The sequence below is a fragment of the Mesoplodon mirus genome, assembly GCF_964341445.2.
Source record: "Mesoplodon mirus genome assembly, chromosome: 6".
NCBI classification, from domain to species: domain Eukaryota; kingdom Metazoa; phylum Chordata; class Mammalia; order Artiodactyla; family Ziphiidae; genus Mesoplodon; species Mesoplodon mirus.
In genome coordinates, this window is record NC_138982.1 from 86,739,010 (window position 1) to 86,751,380 (window position 12,371).

General features: G+C 43.6%; 1 protein-coding gene across 17 annotated transcripts in view; it reads left to right on the plus strand.

Moving 5' to 3' along the window:
* The window catches only part of ZBTB20 (zinc finger and BTB domain containing 20), an 825,027-nt gene that overhangs the window by 787,014 nt on the left and 25,642 nt on the right, over nucleotides 1–12,371 (plus strand). For all 17 annotated transcript variants that reach the window (XM_082624273.1, XM_082624270.1, XM_082624272.1 and 14 more), the window contains one exon: nucleotides 701–2,305. In XM_082624273.1, coding sequence (XP_082480399.1) covers nucleotides 701–2,305 — 1,605 coding nt within the window. The remainder of the gene's footprint in view (nucleotides 1–700; nucleotides 2,306–12,371) is intronic.

The window sequence follows — 12,371 nt, forward strand, 5'->3', positions numbered from 1 at the left end:
GTGAGAGATGATGAGAAAAATGTGTAGATACAGAAAGCAGTGGGCAAGTGCCCCTTTAGCCAGCAGATTGCATTCTAGAGCCTGTCCCTCAACTGGAAAACATGGTGGCAGCTGTTGGGTGGATATCTTAGACTGGGTTGAATTTTCCAAGAATTTTTGCATACCTTGTATGGATTTGGGGAATGTGCCGTATAAATTAATAGGAAAGGAATTTAACTATAAGTATTTTTGCTGTCTATGAATAAAGTAAGAAATTTTGATAAGTTAAGGAAAATGTAAGCTTTCTTAAAGGGCCTGCTTAAGCCTAAAGTGGAGGTGGAGTTTCATGAGAACAAGTCTTGCATTTGCCTTTCAGTCCCTCTTTGCTGAAGTTGTAGTATAGCAGGCAATGACCCATCTGTGTTTTAGGCTGCTCTGCTTCAACTGACAACCCTGGCTGAAGGTCCACAGGGTTAAAATGGATTCAATACACCAAAGTAGCTGGAGCACTGCTGGAACAAAATTCAAGGCCTTGTTCCCATAGGACATCACACCCACAAGTTGACCCTTGTGTAAAGCCACAGAGCCTGCTTGTGTCTGCAAGGAGTGGGGGGGAGTGCTTCTAGGGGCCATGAGCATTGCCCACCTGAGACCTAGATGTTAAGGATGCAGTCAGCTAGCTCTGACCCACGCCCTGTCTTGTGTCTCTCTTGCCGTGCAGGTGACATCAGTTGCAAGGGGATGACCGAGCGCATTCACAGCATCAACCTTCACAACTTCAGCAATTCCGTGCTCGAGACCCTCAACGAGCAGCGCAACCGTGGCCACTTCTGTGACGTGACGGTGCGCATCCACGGGAGCATGCTGCGCGCACACCGCTGCGTGCTGGCAGCCGGCAGCCCCTTCTTCCAGGACAAGCTGCTGCTGGGCTACAGCGACATTGAGATCCCGTCCGTGGTGTCGGTGCAGTCGGTGCAAAAGCTCATTGACTTCATGTACAGTGGCGTGCTGCGCGTCTCGCAGTCGGAAGCCCTGCAGATCCTGACGGCCGCCAGCATCCTGCAGATCAAAACGGTCATCGATGAGTGCACGCGCATCGTGTCGCAGAACGTGGGCGATGTGTTCCCGGGGATTCAGGACTCGGGCCAGGACACGCCACGGGGCACTCCCGAGTCGGGCACCTCGGGCCAGAGCAGCGACACCGAGTCAGGCTACCTGCAGAGCCACCCGCAGCACAGCGTGGACAGGATCTACTCGGCGCTCTATGCCTGCTCCATGCAGAATGGCAGCGGCGAGCGCTCCTTCTACAGCGGTGCGGTGGTCAGCCACCACGAGACGGCACTCGGCCTGCCCCGCGACCACCATATGGAAGACCCCAGCTGGATCACGCGCATCCACGAGCGCTCGCAGCAGATGGAGCGCTACCTGTCCACCACCCCCGAGACCACGCACTGCCGCAAACAGCCCCGGCCGGTGCGCATCCAGACCCTGGTGGGCAACATCCACATCAAGCAGGAGATGGAGGACGACTACGACTACTACGGGCAGCAAAGGGTGCAGATCCTGGAGCGCAACGAGTCCGAGGAGTGTACGGAAGACACCGACCAGGCCGAGGGCACCGAGAGTGAACCCAAGGGCGAAAGCTTCGACTCGGGCGTCAGCTCCTCCATAGGCACCGAACCCGACTCCGTGGAGCAGCAGTTCGGGCCTGGGACGGCGCGGGACGGCCAGGCCGAATCTGCCCAACCTGAGCAGGCTGCGGAAGCCCCGGCTGAGGGCGCCCCGCAGCCGCACCAGCTAGAGACCGGTGCCTCCTCCCCGGAAAGAAGCAACGAGGTGGAGCTGGACAGCACGGTGATCGCCGTAAGCAACAGCTCCGACAAGAGCGCCCTGCAGCAGCCTGCGGTCAGCACGTCCATCGGGCAGCCACTGCCAAGTACCCAGCTCTACTTACGCCAGACGGAAACCCTCACCAGCAACTTGAGGATGCCTCTGACCTTAACCAGCAACACACAGGTCATTGGCACAGCCGGCAACACCTACCTGCCGGCCCTCTTCACCACCCAGCCCGCGGGCAGCGGCCCCAAGCCTTTCCTCTTCAGCCTGCCACAGCCCTTGGCAGGCCAGCAGACCCAGTTTGTGACAGTGTCCCAGCCCGGCCTGTCAACCTTTACTGCACAGCTGCCAGCGCCACAGCCCCTGGCCCCATCCGCCGGCCACAGCACAGCCAGTGGGCAGGGCGAAAAAAAGCCTTATGAGTGCACTCTCTGCAACAAGACTTTCACCGCCAAACAGAACTACGTCAAGCACATGTTCGTACACACAGGTGAGCGCAGGCCCCCCCTGGAGAGCTGGCAGCAGGGGGAGGGGCTGAGGGGGCTGGGGAAGGGGGGGGGCAGGGCAGCAGGTGCAAGGGAAGGTACGGAGTCATCTTTCAGATTTTAAGGAAGACCCCATTGTAAACCATCTTCTAGAAGTCCCGACTATGCCCCCATCACAGGAACCAACAGCCCTGTCACAGAAAGACAGAGTCACAGAAACCCTTTGTGGAAAAGGGCCAAATGAGAAAACCTCATACAGAATTTGCAGGCACAACATTCCTTAACTTCACTGAACTTTGAAATATGTTTTGACCCTAGATGGTTAGAACTGGAAAAGTCCTTGGAGATCATATACTCCAGTCACCTTGTGTTACAGACCAAAGTCATGTAGGCAGAGCAGGGATGAGGGTTTTAGTCTGTAGTAAGTTTTATGTGAACCATCAGCTTGAGGAGGCCACAACAAGGCTGATGCAAGCGGAGGCTGCATTTATGGTCCCTGAAATGAGGAGGAGTGATCGACTTGCTCTGTTTTCTAGTGCTTGTCCTCTATTTTCCACATCTAGATACCACAGTCAGTTCTGTGTACTCCCTTTTGAAAGGACAGTAGACTCACCGGGGCACACTCAGAGGAGTATGAGTAAGATGGAAAGGGACGTGAAGCCATGGCATATGAGTCATTGCTGAGGTGCCAGAGGTGTTCAATTGTGCCTAGGTTTGAATTGAAAGTGCCTACTGAGCTTTGTCCTCTTGGCAAAGTTGCTTAACCTTTCGATACGTTAGTTTCCTTGTCTATATAATGGGGATAATAGTGATATTTCTTTCTTGCAGTGCTGTTTTGAGGATTAAATGAATTAATATGTATGAAGTTCTTAAAGCAATTTCTAGCACATAATAAGCACTGTATAAATGGTAGCTATTGTTCACACTGTTAGTATTATTTAAATGGTTTGGAGGGAAGATCCCTTAAGCTTGTTCTGTGTGGGTCCAAAATGTAGAAATGGACCAATGAATGGAAGCTATAGAGAGATTCAGTTAAATAAAAGAGGAAGTTTGTTAACAGGCAGAGTTGCTCTAAGACAGGCGGACAACCTCCAAAGGGAGTGAGTTCCTGTAATTAGAGGTGTTCAAGGAGAGAATGGAAGATCATTTCATAGCGATGTTATAGAGGCGATTCAATCATCCATCAGGCGAGTAGTTGGGCAAGATGGTCTTTCATCCCTGGAGTCCATGATTCTAGAGCTAAGATCTCCTGACCTCCCAGCCAGTGCCCTATCCTAGTTCCGTAATGGGACAGGCATAGAAGCGAGAACTCCATGGATGCTCCTCCATATAAGGGACTACATATGTGATATGATTTCACATGGATTCTCTTGCACCTGAAAATACCTTACCCCAATGTTGATCACCATATTTGGAATTCCTATTATGAGAGTCACTCATCTCTCTAGGTAAACCTCTAGTTCCAGAATGTCCCTGTTAAATGACAAATAAATTGTCAGGGGGAAGTTGCATACATGAATTACAGTACATGAAAACAAGTTGGCTCCTCAAAGCAACATTGTTTCTCAGGTCAGCTAGCAGGAATAGCTAGGGGATAGGACATAAAGCAGATCAATTTAAATTGGGGAATAGAAGGGAAGGACAGCAACAGACACATCAACATGGAAGTGAGCAACTGAAATAGAACATTACTTAAGAACATTACTTAAGTCAGGACAATATGTAAATCCATGTATGTGCCTTTATGTGAATCAGTTGTTCTTAAAGATGAGTTTTCATACCTCCAGGAAACATAGTGACTCACTACTGAATTCAGGAAGAAAATCAGGTAGTAGTAGTAAGTCACTATGTTTACTTAGGGTAAATGTGAATATCTAATAACCTGAGATCAATTGAGGACATTTTCCATGTGGGATGGTATCATCATTATTTAGTAAATTAATCAAATAGTAACATTTTTATTTATGTGGCAATTTATGGTTTACAGAGTGCTCTCCCATAGTTTATGTCCTTCCCTTCTCTGAGCAGCTATCTTATGAATCCATCAAATTAAGGATTAAGGGGAAAAAAAGAGATCATTTGTGGAAGTGTATTCTTAGCCAAAGTTGACTTTGTTGGTCTTGGATCCATGAACATTTCTACTCTCCCCTTCTTTGCATCTCTTCCAGTAGACCTAGCAGATATAAAGTTTACACACTCTGTTAGATCACGTATTGAAATAAGGCTTTAAATCTGGAACATAAAATTTTTAGCGTACTACCGAAAAGTATCTTTTGGGTGTATAAACACATTTATCCCGTGGATTCACCAAAGGATTCTGTGGTTAACCCAAATAACTAGATTTGCCCATAAGAAAACCAGCAATGGGTTTGCAACTTTAGACATCACAGATACAAAAAGCTACAAGTAAAGTCATTTTATAAATCTGAGTTATGCTCAGAGGGTAGCCTTCAGATCTCTAGTGAACTATGAAGTTCCTCAGTAAATTTTGAAGGTCTTTGTGTTGGTGTGTATAACCTGGCCACATCCAGGAACAATAAATGTACATATATGACTCAAGCACCTCATTTAAAAGAATCAACACTCTTCCCTTTCACCCCCGAATCATTTGGCAGTGGCAGTTTGGAACGGTCATCTCTCTATCAAGACTTTTGTCTGAGTGAAGTAGTCTATAACCTAACAAAGTTTAGGAACAGTTAGTCTAGGTTTTCAAAAGGCAAGACAGCCTGAACACATGGAAGTAATTCAGGACCTGGATTCACTTTGGCCGACATTTCAAAACAAAGTTTTCTCCAGTTTCTTGGGAAAACATCAAAAAAGTGGGGCCTCCTGACTTTACAGGAGCCCAGTGGAAATGATAATAATCCACAGCAGAAAGTCCAAATGTTAGTCTAAAATAAGATTCTAGAAAGTAGATACTTTCTAGAATACTTGGAAGAGTAGAGATGGATTCTGTATTCTTACCTACGGTCTAACATAAAAGAATCTTACCAAGAAAGAGTAGCTTGACAGAGCTAAAAGGAAAGAAACAGTTTCTCGGCATCACAGCCACTGTGCATGATAACTGGCTTTGCAGGTTAGCAACTGCAAGTTTTAATGTAAATGATACTTGCTTTCAACAACTGCAGAGAAACGATTCTGAGATCTGAATTCTAACTCTATGTTAATGATCCACATATTCATTGAAAGGACGTGATTGTAACAAATGAATAGTCCATCTATTCACCTCAGAGCTAAGCTCTACCTTAGAGAACCAAGGAAGCTCTGGTTGTAGAGAATATTCCATAATGATTATAACACTGAAACTTAGAGTAGGGACATAAGTGAAAGACGACTGTGCTGGAATTAGATTATCTGGGTTTGGTTTTGGTTCCTCTAACCTTATGCAAGTCATTTAATTTCGTTACCTTCAGTTTCTTTGAGTTTAAAGTGGAAATAATAATTTCCCACCTTTTGAGTAGGTGTAAAGGTATTACGCATGTGAGAGCTTTTCATAAAAGGTAAAGTACTACTTAATGTTTTTTTAAAAAAAAAAAATCGTCATCGTTACTTTAGCCCCCTCCTCTCCCAGAGGCATTGAGTTTTTTTGCTCTATCTCCAATCTCTGAGTAATAAACTCTTGACATGTTTCCTTCTTCACTGGAATTCAAATGCTGAAGCAATGTGATACCCCTTGGGTTTCCCTTGAACTTCCTCCATAACATGAACTTTTTTTTTCATCCCTTAAGGATTTTTTCAAGAAAATCTCTCACCAAACCACTCTATCTACTGCCAAACAAACCATGGTAGGACTTCATCTCTTCTAGGAGTTTCTCAAGTTCGCTTTACTGCAGCTTCATAAAAGTTGTGAGGAAGAAAAACAAGAGTTAAGTACACATTTGAAAACAAGAGAATTGGAAAAAAAAGCAAAGATAACACAAACCATCCTGTCATGGAACAAAGCAGGACTCCTCTATGCCCTCTCCTAAGAGAAAAAGCAAAAGTCAAAGGAATGAGAGGGAAGGAAAAGACAGAGAACATAGGAGGATAAGCCTGGGTATGAACATGGATGTGGAAGCCAAGCAATAGGGAAAATTCAAAGATAACGTGGGAGCAGTACTTCTCAAAGTGTGATCCCCATAGCAGCAACATGCAAATTCTCTAATCTATCCCAGACCTGAATCAGAAACTCTGGTGAGGGAACCCAGCAATCTGTGTTTTAACAAGCCCTGATTCACACTAAGTTGGGAATCGCTTCCCTAGATGGCCTGGGTGATTAAGAGGAGGATGGCTTCAGGTTGCTTTTGTTACATAACATTGTTCCCCAAGATTCCACTCACAAGAACCTATGTGTTTGGAAAAAGTAAAACATAGTTATGGACAACAGCTTGATTTTATAGTGATAAATTATGTTATGGAAGCAAATACCTTGCATATGGAAGGTTCCATGGCAAATGTACCCATTCTGGCACTTAACATTGACTTATAACAATGACTTATCATTATGTAGGTGCCTTTATGCCTTCCCATTGGAATGTAAACTTTGTGAAAACAGAAACAATTTTATATATAATTACATATATATGATATATAAAGAAATATATATCTTATACTTCAATATACCCAGCATAATACCTTACACATAGTAAACATTCAAGAAATATTTAATCAATGAATGAGTTGAATCCTTCTCTAATGATACCTAATCACTTCCAAACGGAAAAGTGGCCTATTTCCGGACTTGTTTATTTATTGTATGATGTAGTTCCATAGAAATAATGCAAAAATACTTTGCACATTTATATATTAAGTACTTTCTCCAAGGATCTGAGCACATTTCAGATACCTCATTCTGTCTGTTCGTACCTTGCCCTATATAACAAAGTTGCACACGTAATAACAAGACTGACTAAGATGGCGTTCAGGGTATTTATTTATCACCAGGTACAGGGTTACCTGATTTAGCAAACAAAAATACAGGATGCCCAGTTAAATATGAATTTTTGGATAAACAACAAATAATTTTTAGTCTAAGTATGTCTCATTCAATATATGTGGTGTAGTTATAGTAAAAAAGTATTCATTGGTTATCTTAAATTTAGATTTAACCTGGTGCCATGTATTTTATCTGGCACTGCTCTTCAGACAGAACTTTCTTTTAAGACCCAATCTTAGGACTTTTGCTTTAAAATCCATAGATGAATACAGGCATATGTAGTTGCTTAACAAATATTTGTTGAGTGAGTGAATGAATGTTCACTCAATTTCCAGGAGAAAATATGTGAGCATGCTTTCCAGAAGAATTTAGTTCAGGGGACTTATGTATAAATGCATTATTTTCTCAGCAAGACTTAAATTTCTTTTGCTTTTCTTCTTTTTCTATACACAAAGACTGTATTATATCTGTGTTCCCACTTGTGTTTTCTTCACCAACAAATGGTAGACATTTGGGTCTTTTCTGAATCATAGTATCAACAGCCCACCCGATAGTCACTAATGCCCATTAGTGTCCTCTGTACGATTAATAATTTTCTTTGTTACTTTAAGAAGTTCAGCTATTTTGGCCATGAATTTTATATAAATAGATATAGTGATGATAGTAACATAACAATGTCATCCATATAGTAATAATAGTGAGATCAAGATCGTGATGTGGTCATCCTCATATAGAGCTTGGGCTGTTAATTGTATCAAGCCAGTGAAGTAATGAACAAGTATAAGGTTTGAAGTGAGAAAGCCTTGATTTTACCACTTTCTGACGGAGTGACTTTCGGTAAATTCTGTAGTCAATCTGAGCCTCAGTTTTTTGTCACATAGGTACAGATTTTAATAGTACTTAGTTTACATGGTTGCTCTGAGAATCAAATAACATAATTTATGTGAAAGCACTTACCTGTAATACTTTAAAATTACCCAAGCCATTTAGGAACTTACATGTTATGTTTTATAGCAGCATCATACATTTTGCAGCATAATCTAGAGAGCAGGAAATTGTTAACTGGAGAAGGAGGGGATATGTGGCTCAGCTGGTGTCATACTCTCAGCTCTTACTGACTTGTAGAGGGACCTGCAGGATGCTATTCTACCACTCTAATGCAGAGACCGTCTTCTGGGGCTGTTAACATCTACCCCCTCAAAAAGTTGTAAGAAAAGTCAAGTAATGTGGGTGAAGGTCCCTGAGATCTTTAAAATTCTGCTTGACACCAAAACTTTTTAGTTGTTGGTAAAGCCACAGAGGTTTTGTGAATGCAGTGTGTCCCCAGTAGGCAGTACCCCCTAGACAGCCTCACAGTCCAAGATGGCACCAGGACTGCATCCCTGGAACTGGAGAGAAAGGCTGGCAGGCGGTCATGAAGGCCCAGCTCCAACTCAACTTCTCTAGGTGGAGAGTAGACTCTTTAGCCAGTGAAGGCTCTGTATGACCCGGGCTGAGCACCTTCCATTCTTGTCACTGAACCTTTCCCATTTTCTGTTCCAGTCTTGATTTTCCCCTTTCAGAGGACTTGCAATTTCCAGGACCCCTTCTGCTTTCCTTGCCAGTAGCCACCTTCCCCTACCCCTGCTCGCCCCTTCCTTCCCTGCTGTCTGCCCTCTCACCAAGCACCCAGGCTTGGTTTTCTGACCCCCTCCCACACTGTACTCACCTGAAGGAAGGTGTATGCTAGAGCAGATGATGGAGAGGCCGAGAGAATGCGAGAGACAGGTGGGAACCGTGTTTCAAACAAGCGTCCTGGTAACAGCATTCACTGTCCTCTCTGCAGCCCAGGAGAAGCCTGGTTAGAATGAAAAAGATTCAGCAGAATAAATGGGTTCTTGCTGAGCCCCCAATACAGAGGTCACTATTCAGAATTAGGGTGGCTCAGCCCCAAACTTTGGGCAGACCCTCTGCATCTACTAACCTAACAGTATCTTTCTTCCTCTTTCTTTTTTTTCTCACTGTCAGTCATGGTAGAGTGTCAGTGCTGGTCCACAAGAAGGAGCTGAAAAGTGATGCTTTAGAGAGCAGGCATCCAAAAATGGAGATAAACATATGCATTCACTACTCCCCACCCCATGGGATTGTAAAGGACACTGCCGCCTCTTCTGTTCCTCCACTTGCTCTCTGGTTTTTCAGCCTCCAGAGTTCAGTTGCTGCATGCTAAGAAATCCTCTGTGTATGCTATTCGCTGACATTTTATTCATGGTGCCACTTCTTTCCGTTAGCATTTGTAGCTGAGACTAGACTAGACCCTTAACTCTGAATTGCATAGCTACAGTATAATCACTTGCTTTATTGATTACCTGAAACAATTTTTTCAGAATCTTGTGTTGGCTTCCCCATGCCATGGAAGTCATTTTTCAGTTGATTTCATTTATCACCACTTCCTTTGTGCTGAAGGGACCAGTTGAATTTTTCTTGGAATGATCACATACTCTGTGCAAAGTGCTTTATCGCTTTAATTTTCAAAATACCTTCACAAGACAGGTGCTTAACTGTATTATCCTCAAGTTACAGATAAGGAAACTGAGGCTTAAAGAGGTGAAGTAACATGCCCAGGTCATTCAGCCAAGGAAATGGAGTTCATATCTGACTCCTGCATCTGTATGGCCCCAAAATGGATCATTTTAAAGTACAGGGGCTTATATGAGCTTCCCCGTCCTGTGTCTGATTCTACTGTCTGCTTAGTACTTTGTGTCCCTTTCTAACGAATCAGACTTACCATTCCTGGCCATAGGCTCAGACCTGGAAAGCGATCCACTACCACTCATCTTAACTTCACTTCTCCACACTGAGAGCAATAATCAACAGACCACATCCATTTCATGTATAATGTTGAAAGCCCTTTGGGGATCACTATAAGTAATATGCAGGAAAATAATGGTAAAGAATCACTCATTTCTAGTGAGCGATATAGTTTCAAATCCATACATAGAGAAATGACTTGTTTATACCTGGCTAATCTGAAAATGCACCCTGTTTAGTAAGACAGTCCCTGGAATGCCTATGCTCCACCAACACAGCACCTGAATAATTTTAGAGCACTTTCCTTTATGGAGCTCCCAAGTGCTTTGCAAACATTTTTACTCATTAACTATCACACCATTTTTCTGTGGCAGGATACTTTGTCCTATTTAAAATGTGGGACTGCTGATGCATTGAGTGATTTAAGCAAGCTGCCCTCAGGTCATGTGTTGACAAGACCTGGACCAGGGTCCTCTGGGGCATGGCCCATGGTGGGCAGAAGGCCACTAAATCTGCAAAGGGACATGGCAAGTGCTTGGTCCAACTCCTCACTTAGAGAAGGGGAAACAAACCCAAAGAGATGAAAACACTTAGAAAACCCAGGGTCACACGGATAATTAATGGCCGAACCAATACTAGGTGCGTACAAACAACATATCAAGACATACATATGCTATGGAGGGAAAGAGGACAACTGTGAAGTATCAACTTATAGTCCGATTAGAAGGATGTGAAAGTAAAAAGCCATCCTCACTGACTTTGCCTAGAGGAAAAATACACTATAAGAAGGTGAAAGTTTCAAACAGCAGGAGAATTTTTAACACAGACAAAGTTTCAACTTCCTAGCAGCCAAAATACCATCTAGAATTAAGAAGGCACACTTCCCATTAAAGGTGACAGGTGGACATATTTTAAAAGATAGTCGGCCGGCCTAGCATAGCCTCTAGAAAGTGTACTGAAAGCACAAGGATGGTAAAGACCAGCTTGAGTTCCAAGCATGTTTACAGCTGACAGAAATGTTCCAACTAAAAATAACAGGCATGACTCTCTCTCTTAGGGAATCTCTCATTTCAAAAAAATGTACCTACATAAACACCATGCAGAGACTGAACTCTTCATTTAGGAATGAGGCTTCCCTAAATTTCCCCATTTTAGCCTAAAAGTGAAACTCTTCTCTTCTAACTCTGCAATCCTATGGCTCGTGCTTTTTCATCAGTGAGGATGAAGGGAAAGGAGACTGGAAGACAGCAGAGGGGAGAGGGAGCTAGGCCAAACCGTTTGTGAATAACTAAAGGAAAAAGTTCAAAGATCAAGGAAATTGGTTTAGAAATTTGTCGAGTCATTCCTGAACCAAATAGCCATTTCTTAGGATTGTGTGGTTCAAAATATATCTTTTTATGTTTACAAATGCAACGAAAAAGCTTTCTGTTGAGATAAAGTTTCATAAAGCAGATCACGAGCCGTGAGCCCGGCACACAGTAAGCACAGAATACGTGGTGGTTGTTTTCATTGCCATTATCCCCATGACACATCAAACCTCTTCTGTTTCATGATGGAAAAAATGGAAACACAGACAAGGCACATATTTTAAATAGATGTTAACTCAAATTCAAGAACTAGATTTCCTACCCTGATGCCTCGTCCAGGGGTTGAAATATTACCGCAGAGAGTTTCAGAGGCTTTGGGCTTTGGGCTGAGTTATGGAAGAGTACATGGACAGCCTTTCCTCTCTGAGGTGGGTGCCTGCATTGGGCAACCAGCGGTGAGCTGGGAAAGATGGAAACACCATAATGTAATTCATCTCACCCGCCAAGAGCAGAGCCAAGAACAAACAGCACCAACAAAAACAAGTCTCTCTTCATCCAAAGAGACGTTACAGGCCCATGGACGTTACTTATAGAAGAATATTTCATGTGGTCATTCGGTGACAATATTCTTGTTTACGTTACAGTTTTTAGCAAGCTTGATCATTTGGTCTCTAAGCCAACAGCAAACCAAAGCAGTAAACTGAGGAGAAAGAAGGGTTTCAGCCAACACACTGAGAGCAAAGAAAGAGAAAACTATTTTAAAAATTGACCCCAGAGTTCAAAAAAGGCGTATGGAAGCATTTAATGGGGGGAGGGGGTGTTGGTGGGTAGTCTTGTAATAAGAACACCAGGCAAGTATTCCCACACCACTCTTGGTGGTCTGCAAAGTGATTTCATATGTATTTTATGTCAACACCAGCACAGTGAGGTAAGCAGAACTGTATACCTCAGAGGCATTTGCAGATTTGTCAGAGTGGCAGGCCATCCGTTGGTGCCTGGATTTGAACAGGACCATTTGACTCTGAGATCATTGTGTTGTCTACCACCTACTCAACCTCCACA